Raw genomic sequence first — 23009 nt, 5'->3', positions numbered from 1 at the left:
AAAAATATTTGATATGCAGAAATAGTTCATTATTGATACCAAGCATGCCAAGAGAAACAAATATTTTATGATAATATTATCTTCAAGTCTGCTATCAGTACATTACATTCTCATCTTACACCAGTCAGCTATAGAAAACACATTATACAATTATCCAGTCTCTTTGATTGAATTGAAAAGAACTATGGCAACTGTTTATGCTATGTGTAGAATTCATCCTTAGAACATGTTTACTTAGTAGAAACATTAGGAATGGGGATAGCTCTGGCCAAAACATAGTAGTTAAGCCACAAATTGTAAATCTAACTTCTCAGTGATTTGTTTGTATCAGAATTCAGCAACACCAATTACTGTTATGTGCAGAAAGAAAGTGGCGAAATTATTTTGATATAATGTATATCAGGTACTTGTGAGAACAATAAGAAAACAAAAACTATTTTCTGAAACAAATAGTTACATAGACATAGGAAACATATTTTGTTTATCTGTAACCAAAATCTGAAAAATGATAAAATGATAATTATGTTGTAAAAGGTTGAAGTCTGCCTTGGACTAAAATATCACTTAAATTTCTATTACATCTAACAATTAATTTTTGTGAAAAATGTCAGAAAAACTGGTATAGCTGGACAGGCTGTACTACTATAAAGTATAACAAATAGAATTATTTGATAGTCATTTGACTTGAACATGTAGGTCATTTGGGCTGCATAGCATTTAATTGGTTAGATCTTCGAAAGTTTATAAATAATAGCATCTAAATTTTTATGTATACAAAACATATGAAAGTACAGTGCGACTGCATTTTTGTTGCACATTGAAAACTGCGATCTTATTAGAGGAATAATTTCAATATACTCAAGGGCACAGAATATTTCATAATGTAATTTACATTGAATATGCTGATGTAACAATTGTGTACAAACCATACCTCTGATTTAAATTTGATAAATTTGATATTGTATAACTATCATAGCAACTGAAAAGTTCACATTAAAGTGTGTATTCTATGCCTACATTCAGATGTCTGTCATATTCAATGCCACCCACTGTCTAAAAAACATACCATTTGATAGTTAATTTCATATTTATTTGTGAACATACAATTAATATTAATAATGCATATAATTGATTCTATTGTGTATTGTGTACTCGCAATAAGTCTCACTGTACATTCAACTATTTCTATTCAAAATTCTGCAAACTGTGCAGCCTTAATGAATACACCCCCCTCTGGATTTTTTACTGGTTAGTGCAAAAGTGTCAGTGTACTTCTTGCATGAATAAATGTATAGTACTGATAAAAAGCCACTTGGGAATTATTCTTTATATGTGAATTTGTAATTAATTTGATGGTAAAGTTAATGTTCGTTAATCAAAACTGATTTTGATTTAAAACCAAATGATTTATCTTCATATAGCAATTTATCAATTGATACCAGATCAATTCTAACAGTATCTCTATCATTGTGGTCTGTTGTCACGGAGACCATACTTTTCTTTGTTTACATTAATCAATATTTATCAAATAACACATTTTACATCAGGTGACAAGAAAACAAAGAATTTCTAAAATATTTTATACATAAATCTAGATCTTTTGATAAATCTTAAGATGGAATTCACTTTTCATTTTTAACTTGATGTGAAGGAAATTGTAAGACAAAAGATCACCAAAGATAAAAGATTTTATTATTTCATTTGTCGGCTAAATTTTGAAAATGAAAAAAATCTGGAACTTAAAGAATCTGTCCAAACATCTTTCAGAAAAAGATAAACTAGTGATTGTAGAATTCAGATTAATGGTATCCAGCCAGACAAGACTGGTTGAGTTTAACAAAACAGCAATTTCATTGTCTGTAAGCTTGTATTTCAAAATACCTTTGTCTTCTCTTTTCAGGTGCATTCTTCATCCCGTACACCATTTTCTTAGTATTGTGTGGTATTCCTGTTTTTTTTCTTGAGGTCTCTTATGGTCAGTTCTCTAGCTTGAGTCCAGTGGCTGTGTGGCGGATGAGTCCATTATTTAAAGGTGAGTCAAGAAGTAAAGATACTGATAACAAAGGAGGTTAACTATTGATTTATTTTTACCTCTGTTCATAAACACAAGCTGCCACTGTCATATGACTTGAACAAGTTATGCTACTACAAAGAGTCCTATTTTTAGAATGATTTTGATAAAGGTGAAAAATGTTAGCCATTCTTTATTCCCTTCTCATTCAATATGCATACATACCACTCCAAAAGCGTTAATGCATTCAAAAAAAAAATATGTCTGCCCTACTTCAAAAGTAGATTTATCAATATTTAGATAGTCATATCTCATTACACAGTTTACCAGTTAAGTAAGTAAAATCTGGGTGATGTAGGCCTATAATGTAAGTCTAATCGAACTTAATTCACACAAACTCATAGTGACATTGATTGAAAAAAAAAAGTCTAAAAGTTGCTCTCTGTTCATACATCCCTTAAATCAAGCTACCTTGCTTCATGTAAATCTACCCAACCCAACCAATTTGTACTTTAATGACTGTAAGTCTATATAGGAAAATAAAGAATTGCTGGCTGGCTGGTTGGCTATTTGAAATAAAGTTGACAAGTTTTTGAGGTGAATAATATATAATCAATATAAATGTTGACAGATGTAGTTATTCAATTTATCAGAAATTTATACGTCAGTAAGTGTGTGAAAAATTGTCACACCATATGTTTCATTGATTTCATAGATAGCAAAAATAACGACCAAAAATTTTTTAAATCAACCCAAAGTTTAAGCTGTGAAATTGATATTCATATTTAAGCATTATTAAGACCTATTTTCTTTCACAAAAAATTCTTAACTGATGCAAATTCAAGAAGAAAGTTAATTAAAAAGTTCCATGACAACAAAGAGGTTCTGTGTACAAAAGTACCTAGAAATAAGAAAATTCTGTGAAGTCAAAAATAAAAATTCAAACAAGAAAAGTGTAAGAAAAAAATCTAAAATTTGTTATATGATGAACTAAGCTTGGGTTATTCATCGGAAAATTTCAAGTCACTAAAACAAGGAAATCTGTGCATTTAATTGTCAAATAACTCAGTGTACAAATCTTGTCAAATTTGACAAACAATGTTTGAGATAAAAGAAGAAATGTTACAAGGTTAATGGTTGCCGAAAGATAAAAAATTCCATCATGATTTTGTCACATGTTAATTTTTCCCACAATTGACATTTACTATCACTGCCAAATATTTTTGAGAAAAAACACACCTGTACTTGAAAATAAAGTCAACAAATCTATCTGTAATTCTAACCAAAGACAGGTACAATTTGAGAAGTTTTCCATTTTTTTTAAAGTAGCCACATTAATATATCCTTTGCATTATTTATCTGAACTTTCACACTCCATTTTTTATTGAACTTTTACAATTCATTATTTATTTGAACTTTTACACTTCATTAGTTATCTGAACTTTTACACTTCATTAGTTATCTGAACTTTTACACTTCATTATTTATTTGAACTTTTACACTTCATTATTTATCTGAACTTTTATACTGCATTATTTATCTGAACTTTTACACTGCATTTTTATATGCCTCAGATTTCCACTGCATTATAATAAACTTAGTACTTTCTCATTATTTATCTTACATTTATTTACATAAATTTATCTAAACTTTAATTAGCTAAATGTTAGATTTAACAAAAGTATGATATTCTTTACAGAATATTTAACAGCTTTTCAAATTTTTAAGACATTAAGGTTGAATATTTTCATGTTATCTAATGTTTTAAAGGCTGTTTCAAATTAAATCAGGCTTTTAGAAATAGATAATGTGTCATACATAAAAATATATCTGATTTAAACTTCAGAAGAAATATAACGTTTTCATAATTATGATTGTATGAAATGTCATGAAAGAAAATGAAATGTCAAAATTGAAGGATAATTACCAAATGTCATATGCTGTTAATTATTCTCTATTTTGTGAAATATTTTAATGAATTGGAACAAACATGCTAAGTTACTTCATCACTACTGTCAGTGAAAAGGATTGAAAAAAACATTTCATGTCCATATTTGCATACAAAGTATAAAGTTAATGTAAAATTTTCATGGTTTTGTTACTGAATGAGCCGCACTGTAAAATTTTTAAATCTTTGTGTGTCAAGAAGACAACTGATTGCTGGGCAGATATTACAAACATGAATTGACAAAAATTGTATATAATTGATCTGTTATACAACTTGGTATTTAAAGTTTGATCATTTTTAATTATTTGATTTAAGAGTATCCAAATTTATGTTCATCTCCATAATTGTTTTCTCAAAACCTACCAGAGAAGCAAAGCAACAAACTCTAGTTTTTAAGCTAAAAAAATAAAATTACCTCGTTAATTGCATAAACTCAAAACAGGAGGATTTGAAACTTGGTAGTTAATATAACTCAATATGTTTAACATTCAGTTATACATCCGTGAACTGGTTTCTTTAAGGTCAGTGGAAATTTTATGTCATTCAGACACAGGAGAAGAAACTAATAGTGTCTGGTGTACTGACGTCTGCTTCAATGAATCATTCAGGTTTTACAATGTTTTTGTCAAGACCGTACATTCATATCTACGCACTTTATACTTCTATACTACTTATGATCTAACACAGAGAATGTTATAGAAAAGGGTTTTTTTTTTTTTTTTTTTTTTTTTTTTTTTTTTTTTTACAAACCCTGTGAAAATATTGAACAATGAAGCTAAGAATATTTGGGGAAATATTAAGTCTTTATACTGGTGTTTGGATCTCTGCAATCTAATGTGACTATGGAAGCAGGGCAAGTAGTGAACAAAAAAGCTACAAAATTGAGGGTTATAGGAAATATTGAGCCAAATTCTATATACTGGTTTGTGGAGTGACTAAGGATAAGAAACCGGCTTCTAACAAAACTTTATTGGTGAAAACATGAACAATGAAGAATGTTTGGGAGAAATATTAAACCTTACTGTATCTAAAAGTATTCAAAAAGTGACTAACGGTAGAATGACTTGACTATACCCAGCTTGTCACATATAAGACAAATGGGGGAATGTGTATTTTTTATAACACGTTCAGACATGAACAAAATAATGTCAATATATTTTTTCTTACTTGAATATTCATTTACAATAATAGAAATTCTATCTCGTACGTCATTCTTGTAATATCAAATTATAAAGAATATAAAAGAATAAAAACATGCATAACTTAAAATTGTTTTTAAAATTTATACATTTTAACCAGATATTTTTTAATTTTTTGTACATGTTTGATGTATGAAATAATACAATTTAAAAGAGTACAATGTGAGAAATCAGATACTTAGAAGGACTGAAACAAAAATACTTCAAGTTGATATATGTTAAGTTTTCATAATTCATCATTATCATTCCCCTGGAGTGTGATTTGATGAATTTTGTAAGCAAAAAACTGAATTCATCAGATAAAAAAAACAATTTACGTGTATATTGAATATATAAAGTCTTGAAATATTGATTATTGGCTAACTGCGTAGTTTTTCTTCTGTTCCTGATGATCATATTCCTCTCTCTAACCATTAATTATGTCACATATGGAGACATGTCACGATATGTAGGCTAAAAATGATAAAAGTGATACAAATATTTTCGAAGTTGCATTATCAATCACGCAAAATGTGTTATAAGTTACCTTTTCAAACAGTTCGTAATCAAAGAATGGTTTGAGGAAATGTGAATAACTTAATATCAAAGTTGACAATATGACATCAACTGCTTTGATGCTTTAAAGGGGGTCTTTACACAGGGGAAACTTGTAAATAAATTTTCAAGCATACAATACTAAATCATATTGTTTAATTCCTTAATGTTTCTTGATTTGTTAAGACCAGCATGAGATCTCATTAGAATCATTGGAAATAATTTCTCAAAAAACCTATAGAATTGAAGATTGTTGTACTGAGACCATTAGAGTGAAACTACAATACGATATAAATATATACTATCTAAACTAGTAATTGTCATAACTAATAATGAAATATCAGATACTATTGTACTGTAGCATGTAATATTTTATAGTTTGGAATGATATGTGATGACAATAGGTAATATCTGTTGGCATCAACTCAATTAGATTACAGATGGTAGACTTCTGATGATAATTGATAAAATCTCTTGCTCATTTCAGTTTTATTTATATTTTAATTCCAATGAAATAAACTATGTTTTTAAAGTCTTCAATATTCACATAATACTACCATTTGACTTTATTCCTTATACTATATACCTGACTTCATTTCCAATAATTTAGTTTCACCTGATATTACCAGACTTTCAATCCCTCAATATACACACAACACTATCTGACTTCATTTTGAACCTCTTATACACACAGAACTTCATGACTGCATGTGATATTACCTGATTAAGGCTGACTTCATTTCCAATTCTTCAATATACACCTGATATTACCTGACTTCATTTTCCAATTCTTCAATATACTCCTGATATTACCTGACTTCATTTTCCAATTCTTCAATATACTCCTGATATTACCTGACTTCATTTCTAATTCTTCAATATACACCTGATATTGGCAGTCTTCACTTCTAGTCCTTTTTTCCATTTTTTAACAAAAATCAAACTTTCGATAGACTTTGTAAGCAAATTTTTTCAAAAACAATGTAGCTTAATTATAACATTGTCTGCTTGTTATTCCAGGAATTGGTATTGGTATGGTACTAGTATCGTCTATAGTATGTATCTACTATAATGTAATCATAGCGTGGACTCTCTACTACCTAGTGATGTCATTCCAATCAGTACTACCATGGAGTCATTGTAACAATGATTGGAATACCATAAACTGTATTGATCAACAGAGATCAGAGATGTTTGCTGAATTGTCTAACAGCACTATAGGTAGTAATATGTATGAGAATTTCACCAATACCAATCTGTCTTATTTCTTTGTCAACAATACCCTACGAGAACCAGGAAACATTTCAGCTAGTGAAGAATACTGGACGTAAGTAAAATTTAGAGTTTATCTTTTTAAAAGCTTTTCAGAGAGATGATATACAATGTGTCATTATGAATCAATACCAATGATGTTCGAATTTTGTCTGCTTTGGAAAAAAATAACTCTGAAAAATGTTGTGACTGATTTTTAAATACTGTTCGTCATAATTTTACATTTTCTCATTCTCACAGATTCAGAAATATATTTACTTGATATGAATAATGAATAGTCAAAAAGTTGAAGATTTTTCTCTTTCCTTGATTTACCTTCTTAAATAAATACATATTGACACAGATTTTGTTTGACTCTCTGAAAAAAGATGAAAATCATTGAGTTGTATTGATATTTGTGTGTTGTCAAGACATTTTATTTTGATGATAAGTAATGATGAAAATTATTCACTTTGTGCTTCGTCTATTGTTGGTAATTGACCTAATTTTTAAGAAGATTGGCTTATTGAATTATACCACGGACGTAAGTACTTAAAAGTGCTCAAGAGGTTAGGCCATTATATAATTATAGCCCTATATAGTTAATTTGTATTTGCTAAATTGAATTATTGGCACCAATTCAAGCACCATAAGAACTTTGGAATTATCTGAAATAATTTGGTGCTTTTATTTGAGTAAGAAAGGCTATGAAATCTTAAATAGAAACTTAAGAGTAAGTAATAGATAGTTATTCTAAAAAGTACAGTTTCACCGACTGTAATTATTATGAAACTGACTAATTTATAATGGACAAATACATTAAAACCTCTAGAAAAGACAAGACAAGATATTATGACTTAGAGAATTTCTAGAATTGTGCATAATTAGATATTCATGACGTTGTCTTTTCTTATTGTCAATTTTTTCATTAACGGTATTTTTTGCCGGTTATTATATCCTATTGTCCTATCTAGAAATAAGATATGTATGTAATCTAAAGAATTATAAATATCTCTAAAGTCTATGAGATATGTGACAGTGAGGAAATAAAGAGACGAAATAGGAGTCTGAGAGACACAGTCAGTTGTCTTTTTTATACTGATGATTTCTTTGGGTTAATGTTCCATTTTATATATGTGAGAACCTTATAAAAAGCTATTGTGCTCTCATGTCCTTTCAACATCTTAAAAAGTTGAACATCCTACAATTTGAAAGGCATTCGACTGTGACATTTATTGGATTAATACTAACAATTTTATAGCTACATTTGTTAACCGTCTTAGTATCAAAGGCCACAACACTCTAGGCTATGTCTTCTGATTTATTGAGATATCTTCATTAATTCTGAATGTCAAATGGCATCTTCAACCATTTCACACAATGAAAATAGAGAAAAGGAAGATATTTAAAATAATAATTTCAAGTGATTTAGACGTACATGTATAATTTTACCAACTTTAAATGAATATATTTTTGAAGAGACTGGGACTCATTTTAATTTTTTTTTAGATACACTTAGACATAAATATTAGACTTCCAGATACAATAGAAAAAATAAATATTAGACTTCCAGATACAATAGAAAAAATAAATATTAGACTTCCAGATACAATAGAAAAAATAAATATTAGACTTCAGAAAAAATAAATATTAGACTTCCAGATACAATAGAAAAAATAAATATTAGACTTCCAGATACAATAGAAAAATGGAGATTAAGGTGGAGCCCATGCATGTAAATAATTGCTTACATGACAATTATTTTACTGAGTTTGGAAATGATTAAAATCTTAGATTTCATCCATATTGTGTACCAGGTCATAAACAAGTAATATTATGTACATTTGAAATTTGTGCTTATTATTCTGTTTGTCTATTACAGACATCATGTATTAGAATTGAGTGATGGAATTGAAGATTTAGGACCAATTAGATGGCAGTTATTAATCGCCTTAGCTATGTCCTGGGTTTTAGTCTTTTTATGTTTGTTTAAAGGTGTTAAAGTTTTAGGAAAGGTATGTATCAATTAGAATTTACAACACAGGCCTACAAAATACATCTGTAACATTTTTCTATTATTATCAGAAGAAGTCTTCCTATGTCAACAACGATGACTGCAATTATCTGAAGATACTGTTTCATCAGGTGACCTTTATACCTGGCTGTGTCCATGCCTGAGTAACCCAATTTTTTTTTTTTTGGAAAGCTTAATTGTTGGACTTTGCTACTGCAAAGTCCCAGTTTGTTATCATATTGTCAATTCTTTTTTTTTTTTTTTTTTTTTTTTTCGAAATTTCCACAGGGCACACAGCCTAGGCTTCAATAGCTACATCAACATTTCTACATGTGTAAACCTTCTGCAGTGGCAACGTTTAAAATGAATATAAATTAGAACATTTTTGCAAAAAACCTAAGTGCCACAGTGCAACATATGCAAAAACTGGTAAATTGGCTCTAGAAGGCGCATTTTTGCATCGATTTTCTTCGGGTTTTCAGTTTTAAAATCTGGCTGGAATTTCTGATCAGATAGCACTTAAAAAATTACGAAATTCGAAAATTTGTCGCAAACTTTTTTCGATTGAATTTTGCAATTTTTTTGCAACTTTTTTGTTTTTGCATCGATTGATCTGAAATTTAAAATGCAAAGAGACATCACTAAAGTAAATGATATGATACAGTCAGACTTTTGACGCCACTTCCGGTTTTAAAGTTGGAATCAATTGAAAGTACAATCTACTTTGAAACATGTGCAAAAAATACAAAATGGGCTGTAGAAGTTGCAAATTTCAGTCGATTTTCTTCGGGTTTTCATTTTTGTAATCTACAAAGAATATCCGAACTGATAGCAGTACAAAAAATTCGAAATTCGAAAATTCGTAGCACACTTTTTTCAGTCGAATTTTGCAATTTTTGACTTTTTTCGCCAATTGATCTTAAAATTTATGGGTGTAGGCAACTCGCCAAAATAAAAAAAATGGTTTAATCAAAATTTTTGTATCACTTCCGGCTAACTCGTGAAAACGATTTTGACTTCCGGTTGAATAGCTTCCGGTGTAATTGATATATCTCAACAAAATGTATGCTGATCAGTAGTCATTTTTAAGACAAAAAAAAAACGAAGAAAAAAAAATCCGGACCGGAAGTCATACTTTGGCCGCCATATTGATATGATACACTTTTGTAAAACTCAAAATGGGGCCTTAGGGTAGAGATGGATGTGAGTAATTTTGATGTATTTGTTAACTGCAATCGATTACCCAAAATTGCTTGGAAGCCGATTTTTGAATTTCGTTTTTGCTTTTTTGCAATTTCCGGTTGAATTTTTTCGAAGTTTGGAGGCTCATATCTCATGACCTTGACCTTTAATGACCTTGACCTTCATTGGGTCAAAGGCCAATGACCTTGGCTATCATTTGATGCTTTAACATTTGACATCCGATATCTACTTCCGGTTTTATGAGTATCTGAAAACAGCAAAATTCGCAAGTTTGAACTGTTCCAGCACGTGACCTAAATAACCTAGAGTGTTAATTTTTTCGGATTCTTGAAGGGCATCTCATGCTCTTTCCAGCGATGTATAACAATCCTATTTTTAAAGCAAATTGAAATTCGTATATTTTTAAAATTCGAATGTTTTTCACAATATTTTTGTCTCTTTGAGCTTAGTTTATGTATATCTTATGACCTATTTCATCTAGAATCTAGAAATTTGGATCACTACTAGACATTTATAATATGAATAGAACTATGACAAAATAGTTGATGTGGGCGTGGCACATCCGGGTTCAACTGCAAATCGTTTAAATCTGGGGTAGGGGCATAACTCGCATAGTTTACGTTTTTTCAAAAAGGGACTTTGCACACAATTACATCATCCTTTTGGCCAGATTTTGTTAAAAGCTCATTTGTTTCAGCTTTATAGTTGCAAAAAAGGAACGGGTTTTAGAGTTTCCATAATTTCAATTTTTGACATTGACCTTTGTTGACCTTCCTCTTTACAAGGTCAAAAGTCATTGACATGGGCTATTCGCAGACACTTTCATTTCTGACTTCTACTTTCGTTTTCACAACTTTCTGAAGAGAAAAATGGCGTAACTTTAGACTGCTCTTGCGCTTGATGTAAATATCGTTGAAAGTTGATTTTTTTCAGTGTCTTTTGCATTTTGCTACATTTGCAAAGTCCCACTCTGTGCCACGAGTGGCTCTAGTTTTTTATTTAGTATTACTCAGAATAGAGCAATTGATTAATTGAAATTTTCAGGTGATGCATTTCGCTGCTCCCTTCCCATATTTAGTATTGTTGGTGCTGTTAATTCGTGGTGTAACTTTACCTGGTGCTTTAGAAGGAATTAAATTCTATATTATACCAAGATGGGAGAAACTGGCTGACTTTCAAGTAGGTTTATGTTCAATGTTTAATAGCCAAAGATGAAAGCATGCAAGGTATCTGAAGTGTGACCCCTAATAAAAATTTCAATGAAGGGCTACTAGTATTTAATAGATTAAAAAAAAGCTGAGTAATACCATCCTTGTATGTATGTGATGTGATGTCAAGGCCAAATATATTTTATAAGAATAGTGGTGTCACACTCTGATAAAGTTTTTCTTGATTCAAACCATTGATGCTTGAAGCAAAAAATGTACCAAATGTACACGATCAAGGACTATTATGTCTGTAATTACTTTAGATCTGTGTTAATGATGTCCTGCTTTAGTACTTTACTTTCAACAAAATGTCATGATAGGGAACGGAGCAGAACTAAACTAATAAAAAACAAATACAATTCTTTTATTCTAAAAAAAAAATATAACCTTAATAAACAAAAAATCAGCTTTATGTGACAATATGAAACTTAGTGCTTAGGTATGTACTTAGCGGGACAATAAATGCCCTTGACCCCCCCCATGCTATGCTTCAATGCTATCAAAGTTGTAAACGGAGTTAATACATGTATGATCATTGAATTACATTAAAGAAATCTACACAGCCTTAACTAAATACATAACATTACCATCAGGTCCAAGTGGAATTCTTACCCACCAGTGAGGATTCCCTTTCAGTCAAATAAAAATGCTTTGACCTATGTAAATGAAAAGTTTTTCATGTTATAATTCAGGTTTGGGGAGATGCTGCCTTACAAATTTTCTATTCTGTTGGTATGGGATGGGGTGGTATTGTTACCATGGCCAGTTATAATAAATTTAGTCATAACGTTTATAGGTTTGTATATTTTGATTTATAATCTTTGCTCTCAATGAAGAAAATTCACAATGGAAATGCCATAAACTACTGTTTATATTGAATACTGGTAGCAGACAACTGAAAGGTTTCTTCTTTTGTCTTCTTTTATACTTATGCTGCCCTAGGATATCAGATCCCACATAAAAGCATACTGCCCAGTGTTCTGATGCTGTCTATCTGTGATCTTTTCTAAAGAAATGTTGTTCTTTTCTTCAAACTTTGAAAGATTTCCCCCTTCCTTATTTGCAGAAGTGCTTTGGGTTATGGGTTTCTATTTTTGTTTTTGTTTTTCAGGTCTATTTCCATTAAAAAAAAAAACAGGTCAAGAGGTCAAAGAATGAAGGCGAGATTCATTATTTTCATCTCTTAGCATTTTATTTTAGTGAGATACTATTGAAATTGCTAGTTTTCAGAAAGTTTTGTGAAGATGGTGGACTGTATTGTCTTATATTATGCTTAACATATGTATTTTCATCTATTTTTAGAGATTCTATGATGGTACCATTCATTAACTGTGGTACTAGTATCTTCGCTGGTTTTGTCATTTTCTCTGTACTTGGTTTTATGGCTCATGAAGCTGGTGTTAGTGTGGATAAAGTGGTAACTGAAGGTGGGTCTTGTTGTTTTTTTTTATTGCTGTGACACTCTTTAGTTTTAAAGGAGAAAAGAGCTGACCTGATCAATTTTTTTCAAACTGTTCAGTTTTAAAGAAAAAAGCAGACATGATCTGTTCAGGAGAAATTGGATAGCATATTTAACTGAGAACAGGGTATAATAATTCATACTTTTATTTTCAGGGCCTGGTTTAACATTTGTTGCTTATCCAGAAGCCATTTCTAAACTACCAATCAGTCCACTTTGGGCCGTTCTGTTTTTCCTTATGTTATTAACAATTGGTCTGGATAGTCAGGTAGGACACACTTTTCAGTATATTTTTCTTTTTCCGAAATTAAAAAAATCGGGATTTAAGTCATATTCAGGCAAATTTGGCAATGTTTCGAATTCCATTTTTAAGTTATCTTGTTTCAAAAAATGATAAATAGTAAGTTATCATAGTAATTTCTCTCCAAATTCAAAATTGTAACAGCCATATCAATCCAACTATAAAACTCTAGTTTTCTGAGTATACTAAATGCTTTAAACATGGGTTATTAATTTTTATTTTTTTTTATTTGGTCAAATTGCTTTAAGTATTTAAAAATTTAATCCTGATAGAAGCAACTCATGTTTAAAGACAACTTTAAAAATTTGCTGTCCATTGGAAAATTTCTGAGAATAAGACAGATTTGTGGTATTAGATGGGGGTGGCAACCAATGAACAAACTTTAGTTTAAATTAAAATTTGACTTGTTCTGCATTTCATTCAGAAATTAAAAGATAAAAAAACAAATGATAAAACATCAGTATATAAAATGATACAGTATGAAAGAGGGTGAAAGAATTTATATGAATTTTGTGTGAAAAGTGAATCATTTTGTACTGTACGGGTTCCATGACTTTAACAATTATACTTCTTTTTTAAGAGTCTTACAACATTTTTAATGGCACTAAGATGTCAAGTTTTGAATTCTCTTGACTTGGACATAAATCAGAAGTATTTTTGTACACAATGAAAGAGAATTGGAATATTTAGTCTTTTCATTGCATATGGAACTAGAGCTCATGACTGTTATTTTGGAACTTTAAAAACAAGAATCTGAATGCTCATTGGACAAGTGAGCTCTATTCCAGACGCAATGTGAAAGTCAACCATGAAATAGGAACCACCAAGAAACAATTGACCACAAAATCTGTTTAATGTCTGAATGCATTGTAGGTCAATTTCTGCTGAGATTTCAAATTTGTTATAAAATGAATTCTATAGATGGGTTGATAAGCCTGAGTATGACAGCCCAAATTTCTTGATACAATTTGTATATTTGGGATGTGTGCAGCAACTAGACATGTATTTCTAAAAAAAATCTAGAAAAAGTTTAATGTTCTCAAAGAAGCATGTATGTTCAAATTCCTACTGTGTTCATTAATAGATCATTCTGGTATTCACTGTACAATACTTCAATTTGAACTGTCTGAATCAAAAATATACCAGAAAATTAACATAAAATCACCAGCTATTTCAAACAAAATTTACAAAAACAAACCAAATCTCTTTAAGTTCAGATAGATAAGCCTTAAGCAACATTTGATCATAGTTCAGATAGAGGTTTAGCTTGCTTAATCAAATCATGGATATCAGAATGAACTCATAAAATGGTATAGTTTTTATCTTTAACATTTGCCTGCACATTTGCCACTATCTTAATAACAATAATTTGCATGTGGGGGGATTTCCAGATATGGTAGTACTTTTTTCTCTATGAAAAATAGTGTCGCTATTCCTTCAAGTGAAGTTGATGTAATGCATGTGTATTGTAAGACTTTGCTAGTATATTTAGTTATTTGCTGGATATTTGCTCGCCATTGCTATGCCTAGCCAAAGTTGAGTATGTCGGTGGCTTTTACTGTAATTTTGAATATCTCTTTGGTGGATAGTTGTATTATTTTGCTTTCGTTATATTTTCTGTAGACTTCAGTATTTTAGGTCAAAAACTAATCGTGTGCATGAACCACAATTTCTTATGTCCATATTTGGATGTATATTTAAATGATATTGTTGTACAATAATTGTACTAATGTTAACCTCTTACTAATAAAACTAATAAATGCTTGACCAATCAGTAATCACATTTCATTTAAATCAAATTTGTGAACTATCTTTGTTTCTTATTCTTATTGACTTTTTTTTTTTTTTTTGATTTGGTGAAATATTCTAAATTTATTTTGAAACATTGGGAAAAAAAGATTTTCACAAATTTGATTTAAAATGAGAATTTTTTTCAGAGGTACAAATTTCAATTTAATCATTCATTCACCATTTCATTGGCTATTGATTGAAATGCAACTATTGAGAAAATGTACAAAAAATATCTGAAAAATTTTTAATTGTTCTTTTGAAGTCTTATTTCAAGAGAATTATTATTTTAGATGAATGTTGTCTATTTTCTTAATGTTTGCATCATTGTACACTGCCTGTAGATGCTTAACTGTAGATGGTGTAACTATCTCTGAATGTTGTGGCTGCAGCAATTTGTTAAATTATTCATATTCGCTTACTTCATTTGCAATTCACAAGAGCACAAGTATATTAATTTTTGTGGGTGCTTTGCTCATTTGTGCTTTGCCCTTAAGGGACTGGGTCGGGGAGGGACTCGAACTGAAATTAAGTCTTGGTGCTCCAAATTGATCGGACAACAAAATTCAAGAAAATTATTCAGCCTATGGGATAATGATGCCAGTCTGAATTTAGAATTTTCAGAACATGACAAAATATCATATCAGTGCGCTACTATTTAGTTGTTGCACATATCCCTACCTGTACATTTTTTTTTATACTTTGATTGACAACTAAATATCTACCATGTGGTTATGTTTTCAGCAAAGAAACTGTTCAATAAACCAACTAGCAATGATTTCAAACTCGTATTTTTCATTTGATTACTCATTCTTTTTAAAAAAAATCATTTGAATTGACTGAAAACTTTTACAAAAAAAATAATATCAATATCCAAGTTTGGTTTTAAAAGGAAAATAAACTTTTGATTTAAATTTCCATTCAAAGCAAGAGCACAAAAAAAAAATCGCTCAATCTTTCAGCCAAATACGGAAATCATTGTTGGTTTTTATTCCACTTAACAATGGGAAGTTCTCAGGGTTACACTAGACAGGTAAACTTTAGAATATCATTACTGAGAAATTGGTGATTTTGTAGGAAATTGCATGAAACTATTTTTACTGATAGCGTGAGAGAAAGGAATTATTCAAAATCATGTGTGTGTGACAGAATGATGAAGTGTGTGAGAAATCAGAATTCTGATTCTGTGTGAATAGAAAAATATATGTGATGCCATGATTGATGTATTAAGAGACTTGGATGTTTGAGAGAAATGTGAATAAAAGGATTTTTAAGAAAGAGAAAAAATGTAGGGAATGAAAAGTGAAAGAGTGTAAGTGACAATAAATGAATTTGAAGAATGAATGTGTTTTAATTATGATATTTGAGTTGTACATTTGATTGTGATTAATTGTTTTTATTCATAAAACCTGAAATAGTTCATTCACTAGTTTGGCGATCAGTTTAAATTCTTTCAAATGAAAATGAGCAGTTGCCAAAAAAGTTATTTGCCCAATCTATAGAAAATTTCACTGTAAAACCTATCCAAAACATCTGTGATCCAATTAAGCTTAATAAGCTTAATGCATTGGATTTGGGAATAAGTCAAATTTGAAAGCGGAACCCATCATCAAAATATATTTTTATATGTATGCAAAGTTTCCTAAAAATCTGATCAAAACTTTATGATGATTACAAGCCAATTTTGACGTGGGCTTTTAAAAATTCAGAATTCTATGATGTAAGAAGTAGGTTTGGCAATGTAGGCTTATATTGACCTATGTTATATATATTTCATAATATTGTTGTAAAATCTCCATAATTTGTATGAATAATAAATACCAGAAATACCTCAATAATCAATTCTACAACAGCTGAACTATTCCACATCTGTTAGTGATAATTATACTCCAATGGCAAAAAGGAATAATTTTGCAGTGAATGAACTATTTCTGAAAATAAAGAAACAGAACTTAAACTAACATACTATAAAAAATGTGTTTGTGTTAATGTAATTTGAATAAAATCTAAATATTTTATATAAGAAATAAGTCAGTACATGTATTTGGATTAATTTTAGAGTTTATAGCTAAAGTCTAAAAAAATTGATATTAACATTCTTATAAACTTAGAAAGTTTCTAAATGAAAATGATAAGACTGTTAAAATATATGGTTTTTTTCTTAGCAATGTCAAGAGATTTAAGAGTTTTAATCATTACATGACTAATTTTGAGGGACAAAAGTTAGACAAAGAATTAGGAATTGAAAGGATATAATTAAAAGCTTTTAAAAATGAGTTGTTATTCATGTATGTAGACCTTTCTTGCTCTCTGTTAAGAAGAGTTCGGATTTCGAACCTCATTTGAATGTGGTAAATAGATATATAAAACTGTTTTTGAAATGAATTATTTAAATTATATAGAACAGGATATAGAAGTAAAAAAGGTTGTAAAATGATACTGTACTTGTCATGTTGAATTATTGTATTTTTAAACGATATGAAATTTCAAATATTAATGAAATTTCAAATATTAAAATGTTTGCATTAAAATAAACTTTTTCAAAGGCTATTATAGTATGATGAATTTTTAATTTGAAAGTAAACACCAGATTTTAACGTATCTTCAAACATTTAATAATATATGATTAGATATTAAATTTAAATTGATATTAACATAATTAAAGATATTTCTAATAATAAATGATTTTATAATAAAAAAATGAAAAATTTAACCTAGTAGCCTAGTAGTCTTTCTTTTCTTTCCTAATCTTTTCTCAAAATCTTATATTATTATTCTTTCAGTTTCTTATTAGAAGCTTTAGAAATTATTGAATCCATTTTATTATGATATAATTTAGACATTTTTCTTTCGATTATCTTGTAAAGGCTCGTGGCCATGGTCGGAAAGAGGGGGTGTTAGATTCAACCAGTGAGGCATGTTGCAGCAACAACCAGACGCCAACTCCACGCCATAGGTTTTGTTAGAAAGCATCATACAGTGTACTTGATATTTTTATGCATTTATATCCCACATATTTATTACATTCCAATATATTTAGTATTAAAAACTTAATTTGAATATGGCATTATTTTGAACTGAATTTTCGAAAATTGAATTCATTTGTCAGCATATTTTGCTGTAGTCGATGAAATATCAAACGAATAGAAACAAAGAAGAAAGAATATTGTAAAGTGATATAATGAATATGTGTAGGACTAAATGCATGAAAAAAAGAAAGAATAAAATAACAAAATCCAATAAAACAGATGACATTTGCATACAATCTACACACTTACAATACATTCATTATATCATCATGACAAACCATATAGACTATATAGAATCATATACCAATTTATTATATCTTCAAATGTAACTTTTAATGTGGCTTCTTGAGTTATTGACATTACATGTGGCTTCACAAGGTACTTGGCATTGTTTATGTCTACATGAGACACTTGGCTTTGCTTGTGGCTATATGAGCCACTAGAAATTATGGCATTATGATGCACTTTGTATTTGATGAGGCTTCATGAGACAGGTGGCATTGTTTCTTAATGTATATTGTTTTTGGCATCATGATAATTGTTCAATCCTGAGTTACTACTAAAAACAGTAATTTGACAATGCATGTGCAAACTGTGCTCATTTTCGTTGATGTTGAAACCTTACAAAACTGACATTTGATAAATTTGGAATGCACTGTACAATAATCGACAAGAGTTATTTGAAGATATAATACTTGGTTTCATTGTATATTTATATGAATGAATGTTTGCTGGATATATAGTAGAAAAGATTTTATGAAAGGGAAGTTCTAATTAATAATAGGATCACAACATACAATAGTTCAAATTTTTGAACCATGGTCCACCAAGCATTCATCATACTTCATTGATTGTATCAACTGTGCTACCCTTTATTTATTACATGATGGAATGTAAACAAATGTTTATTTTTTGATGAAATTATGTAAAGTAAATGATAATAATTTGTCCTCTCCCCCCCATCTTTTATTTCAGATATAGTGAGTAACGACAAATGTCTGACATGTTCTTGTCTTTTTTCTGTTTCTAGTTTGGTATGTTCGAAACTATGTTGTCAGGTGCTATGGATGAGTTCCCCAAGTTGTTCAGAAACAGAAAAGTTATTGTTACCTTGATATCCTGTTTTGCTGAATTCCTCATGGGTCTTGCTTGTATTACCAAGGTAAATATGAAACATGATGGATGATGGTCATTACTTGATTTGGACTTCTTAAGGAACAACCTAATAGGGGCTTTAAATTGGAATTTATAATTAAATGTATAAGGAAATAATTAATTATTTCGGATCACTATTGCTAATTATATCTATTAACATTGTCTTTGATTTATATTACAGGGTGGAATCTATGTGTTACAAGTTATGGATTGGTATTGTGCTAGTTTCTCACTCATGTTGATCTCTCTTGCTGAATGTTTAGTTATTGCTTATGTTTATGGTAGGTATAGATTTGAACTTGATACATGATCAGGTATAAATGTAATCCTCAAGGTTTTTCTCAAAATTTGAATGTGCTTTATTATTGTTTAAATTGAAATTTTGGGATTAAAACCAGTGAAACTCATTGAAATGGTCTGTTGACCAATCACATTTTCCACATTATCAATTTTGATTGTAATGATGCTGTTTTGATTGTAGGTACTGATAGATTTTTAAAAGATATTGAATTAATGATTGGCTATCAACCACCTAGAATCTGGGTTTATATGTGGAAATATGTTACACCTATTGTCATTGTTGTAAGTATTTTGTTTATTTTAAATTAGTCATGTTATCTTGTTTCATCATGTTAATTGAAAAATTTATTATTATTTATTTTTGTACAGAAATATTTCAATAAAATTCAAGGAAGTCTTGTTTTTTAGTGTTGTTATAAAACTGATTATTCCATTAGTAATATTTTTCTTTTATCAATTTCAGTTTATCTGGTTATTCAGTGTAATCACCTTGAAACCTGTAACCTATGGTGATTATGAATATCCTCCCTGGGCTATTGGACTTGGCTGGAGTGTAGGATTAGTCTCTCTTATTCCAATTCCATTATGTATGGTTGTACAAATCTACAACGAGAAGGGTCCAATTCTTCAGGTAGGCTATATATAGAATTTATTCTGATAATAATGATTTTTAACCAAAAGAATCTGGAAGAGACTGCTTTTACTTTGAAATAAAAAAAGCTTGTGTTTTATAAGGGTTTTGCAAGTTACAGAATCCTAAGATGTTAAAATCTTAAAACAGTTAAAATGTGGAAACGTTTATGACAAAATCTTACTGATATATCCTTTGTTTTTCAGCGAATCAAAAAATTAATGAAACCTGCTGCTAATTGGGGACCAGCTTTACCCGAGGATCGTAAAAGATACCTCAACTCACTCACTTTTACGCATCCAGAACTTGCTGAAAAAATGTTAGCAGCTGAACCAGAAGAGAAACTTCCCTTAGATGACACTGAATTGTCTAATTCAACACCAATGGTTGAAAAGGATACATTTAGTAACGTGTGAAAAAGTGGAGTTATTGCTTTAGAGATTTGATTCTCTTTTTCATTTTTGGGCACAATTTTGTGACAAAAAAGACAATTGTTTGTGTAGATCTGTTGATTTGTCTCAAGTTAAGACAAGTATTTTTACGTGGAAAACTCAGTTTTGTGTTTTTTATCTCAAATTTAGACACAGTGTGCTGTGTTTTTTTTTAAGGCACATGCATGTTTTAATCATCTTTAATTGTCATGTTTTGTTATTATTTTTGAACAATTTGTGAAATTCATAAATAAGTATCCATTGTCGACTACTTACAATTTTGAAATATGATGAATATTTGGCGGTATCAAGGATAGAAAGTTAGTCATGTAATGTTCTTAATGCTAATGTTCCTTGTGCTTCCCAATGCTATTTTGTTTTCATAAGTATTGTGTCGCGGAGGATATGTCATGTGATTATGCATGGGATATTATGGTGCTACTATGGATTCACCTACAGTCAAAATAAATCTCAGAATATTAAGGCAGTGCCTTTTTTGTTATTGTATTCAATGGTTGTAACAGAATTTTGTTAATTGATTGTTTTAGGTTTTCATTTTTAAATTCACATTTCATTTCAGATTTTAGTCACAGTTCATTTCGATATTGTTAAATAACGCCCTTCATCTTAAAATTAACCGTCATTTGTGATATTGCCAAGACCTTATATGTTATTGAAAATGAGATAGAAAATACATGATAAGGGTTGCATGCAAAGGTTAAGTAACAACAGAACATTGCAAGTTGGCAGTTGCATAATTGTCTTAAAGATTAGATTATATTTAGAATGTATGGAAATACTGTTTTAAATTTAATTGTTATATTAATGATTGTTAAAAATATTTGTCAATGCAAATTTAGATCTACTGTGATTCTCTCTACTCAAAATCCTAATATTGTCATCCTTTCATGTCATCTTCAATTTTCTGTTTTAATTTATTACCAGTTGGATCAGAAACAATATTTTATTCTAAAAAAAGAAAAGGATCATAGGCAGAGCCTAAAAGAATTGTCCATGTAAAAAGCAGAAAAGAATATGATTTGGTTGAAATTAATTGGATGGGTTATGGTTCAATTAAAATTGAAGTATAAATTTTTGTAATTTTCATGTAAATAAAACATTTTGTAGAGAAGAACCATATCAACTCCATCTTAATAGTGCTTGATGTAAATAGTTCTATATTTTATAATGTGTAAATGTAAAGTCAGTTTGTTTGTAATTTGGTCTATTTTTCTTATAATTCATAGTTTTATTGAAACCTAATTTAGCAAATTCACAAAAATTGCAATGGAATTAAATGCCAAATAATTTTTAATTATTTTTTTAAAACTTAAAAGAAAAAAAGACAGTTTTAGCTCTTGTTCTAGCATTATTACTAGTTTTATTTGGCCAAAATCATACTTATTTATAATGCTGAATTAATATTGTAAAGTTATGTCAAATTTTGTGATTTCAGTAGGGTGCTCAAGGAGAATGATAATTTGAACATCAAACCTTTTTGGAGCCTATGTTTGTCATTTATCCCTCTTAAGATAGATGGATATTTAATGTCAAAAAGATTCGATTTTTTAAATTATGTTATATTTGGTTGCATCTGTTGTGTGTGTCTGTCTCTGTATGCCTGTATAAGATCATGAATAGTCTAAAAAAAAAAAAAAAAAGAATTGTTTGAATAAGATATAAGATTATGAATTATTTGGTCGGAATCTTCAATATATTATTCATGTTTTTTTTGTCCATTTTAAAATCATGAATTGTTTAAGTTAAGCGAATAATATCCAAGATCATGATCGGCATATCTGAATATTATTTATTTGTAAATATTGTATTATAATTTTTGTACATTTATTGAGGAATACTTGTGAAGGAGGTGATATACAATACAATGCAATTGAAAGACTTGATTCAATTGAGAACATTGTTGTCAACAGAATGTCAGATAAATATAAATGTCAAAATTTGAAATTATTTTCATAAAGATAAGAAAAATATTCTAGTCTGAACCGAAATTGGCATACAAAAAATTTATTTTGATTAAACCCATTCCTGAATATTGTGTGCCTTTATAATATAACACATCATTCATGTAAGGAATGCTGAAGAACTGAATAAATTTTCAAAACAACTCTGATGTTTTTATGTCTTTAGAACTTGATTACAAGGTTGGAACTGTGCCCCATTGTCTCTAAAACTCACAGCGAAATACTCCTTTTAATTGACCTGGAATTGCTGATCTGACATACAATATCAATATATTTGAACAGGTCTCTTAAAACCCCATCCATTTAATGTGCAATATTGGTAGAAATATATTTATACTGTATTATGTGCATAATAAAACCAAGGTGACATTAACATAATATATTACTCTCAATATTTAATGTATATTTAAATCTATATACTTCTATTATTCATACATATTAGTATAAAGATATGATTATTGATACAATTATTTAGTGTTTATACACTCATTCCTTATCTATTTATCATTTATACAGTACAATATACCTATAATACAATATTATACCACTCAAATACAGTTAATAT

At 29.4% G+C, this 23009-nt stretch overlaps 1 protein-coding gene across 1 annotated transcript in view; it reads left to right on the top strand.

Moving 5' to 3' along the window:
• LOTGIDRAFT_219163 (hypothetical protein) overlaps positions 1-22585 on the top strand; it is a gene marked incomplete at its 5' end in the record, with an annotated part of 29896 nt that extends 7311 nt beyond the window's left edge. The window contains 12 exons of the mRNA XM_009062576.1: positions 1901-2032; positions 6713-7019; positions 8826-8958; positions 11205-11339; positions 12061-12164; positions 12671-12795; positions 12983-13095; positions 18976-19107; positions 19282-19381; positions 19582-19682; positions 19864-20031; positions 20238-22585. Coding sequence (XP_009060824.1) covers positions 1901-2032; positions 6713-7019; positions 8826-8958; positions 11205-11339; positions 12061-12164; positions 12671-12795; positions 12983-13095; positions 18976-19107; positions 19282-19381; positions 19582-19682; positions 19864-20031; positions 20238-20447 — 1760 coding nt within the window. The 3' untranslated portion in view covers positions 20448-22585. The remainder of the gene's footprint in view (positions 1-1900; positions 2033-6712; positions 7020-8825; positions 8959-11204; positions 11340-12060; positions 12165-12670; positions 12796-12982; positions 13096-18975; positions 19108-19281; positions 19382-19581; positions 19683-19863; positions 20032-20237) is intronic.
• Positions 22586-23009: the final 424 nt, after the last annotated feature.

This window comes from Lottia gigantea (genome assembly GCF_000327385.1).
Source record: "Lottia gigantea unplaced genomic scaffold LOTGIsca_52, whole genome shotgun sequence".
NCBI lineage: Eukaryota > Metazoa > Mollusca > Gastropoda > Lottiidae > Lottia > Lottia gigantea.
Note: the sequence above shows the minus strand (reverse complement) of the source record. Positions and strands in the feature narration are given on the sequence as shown.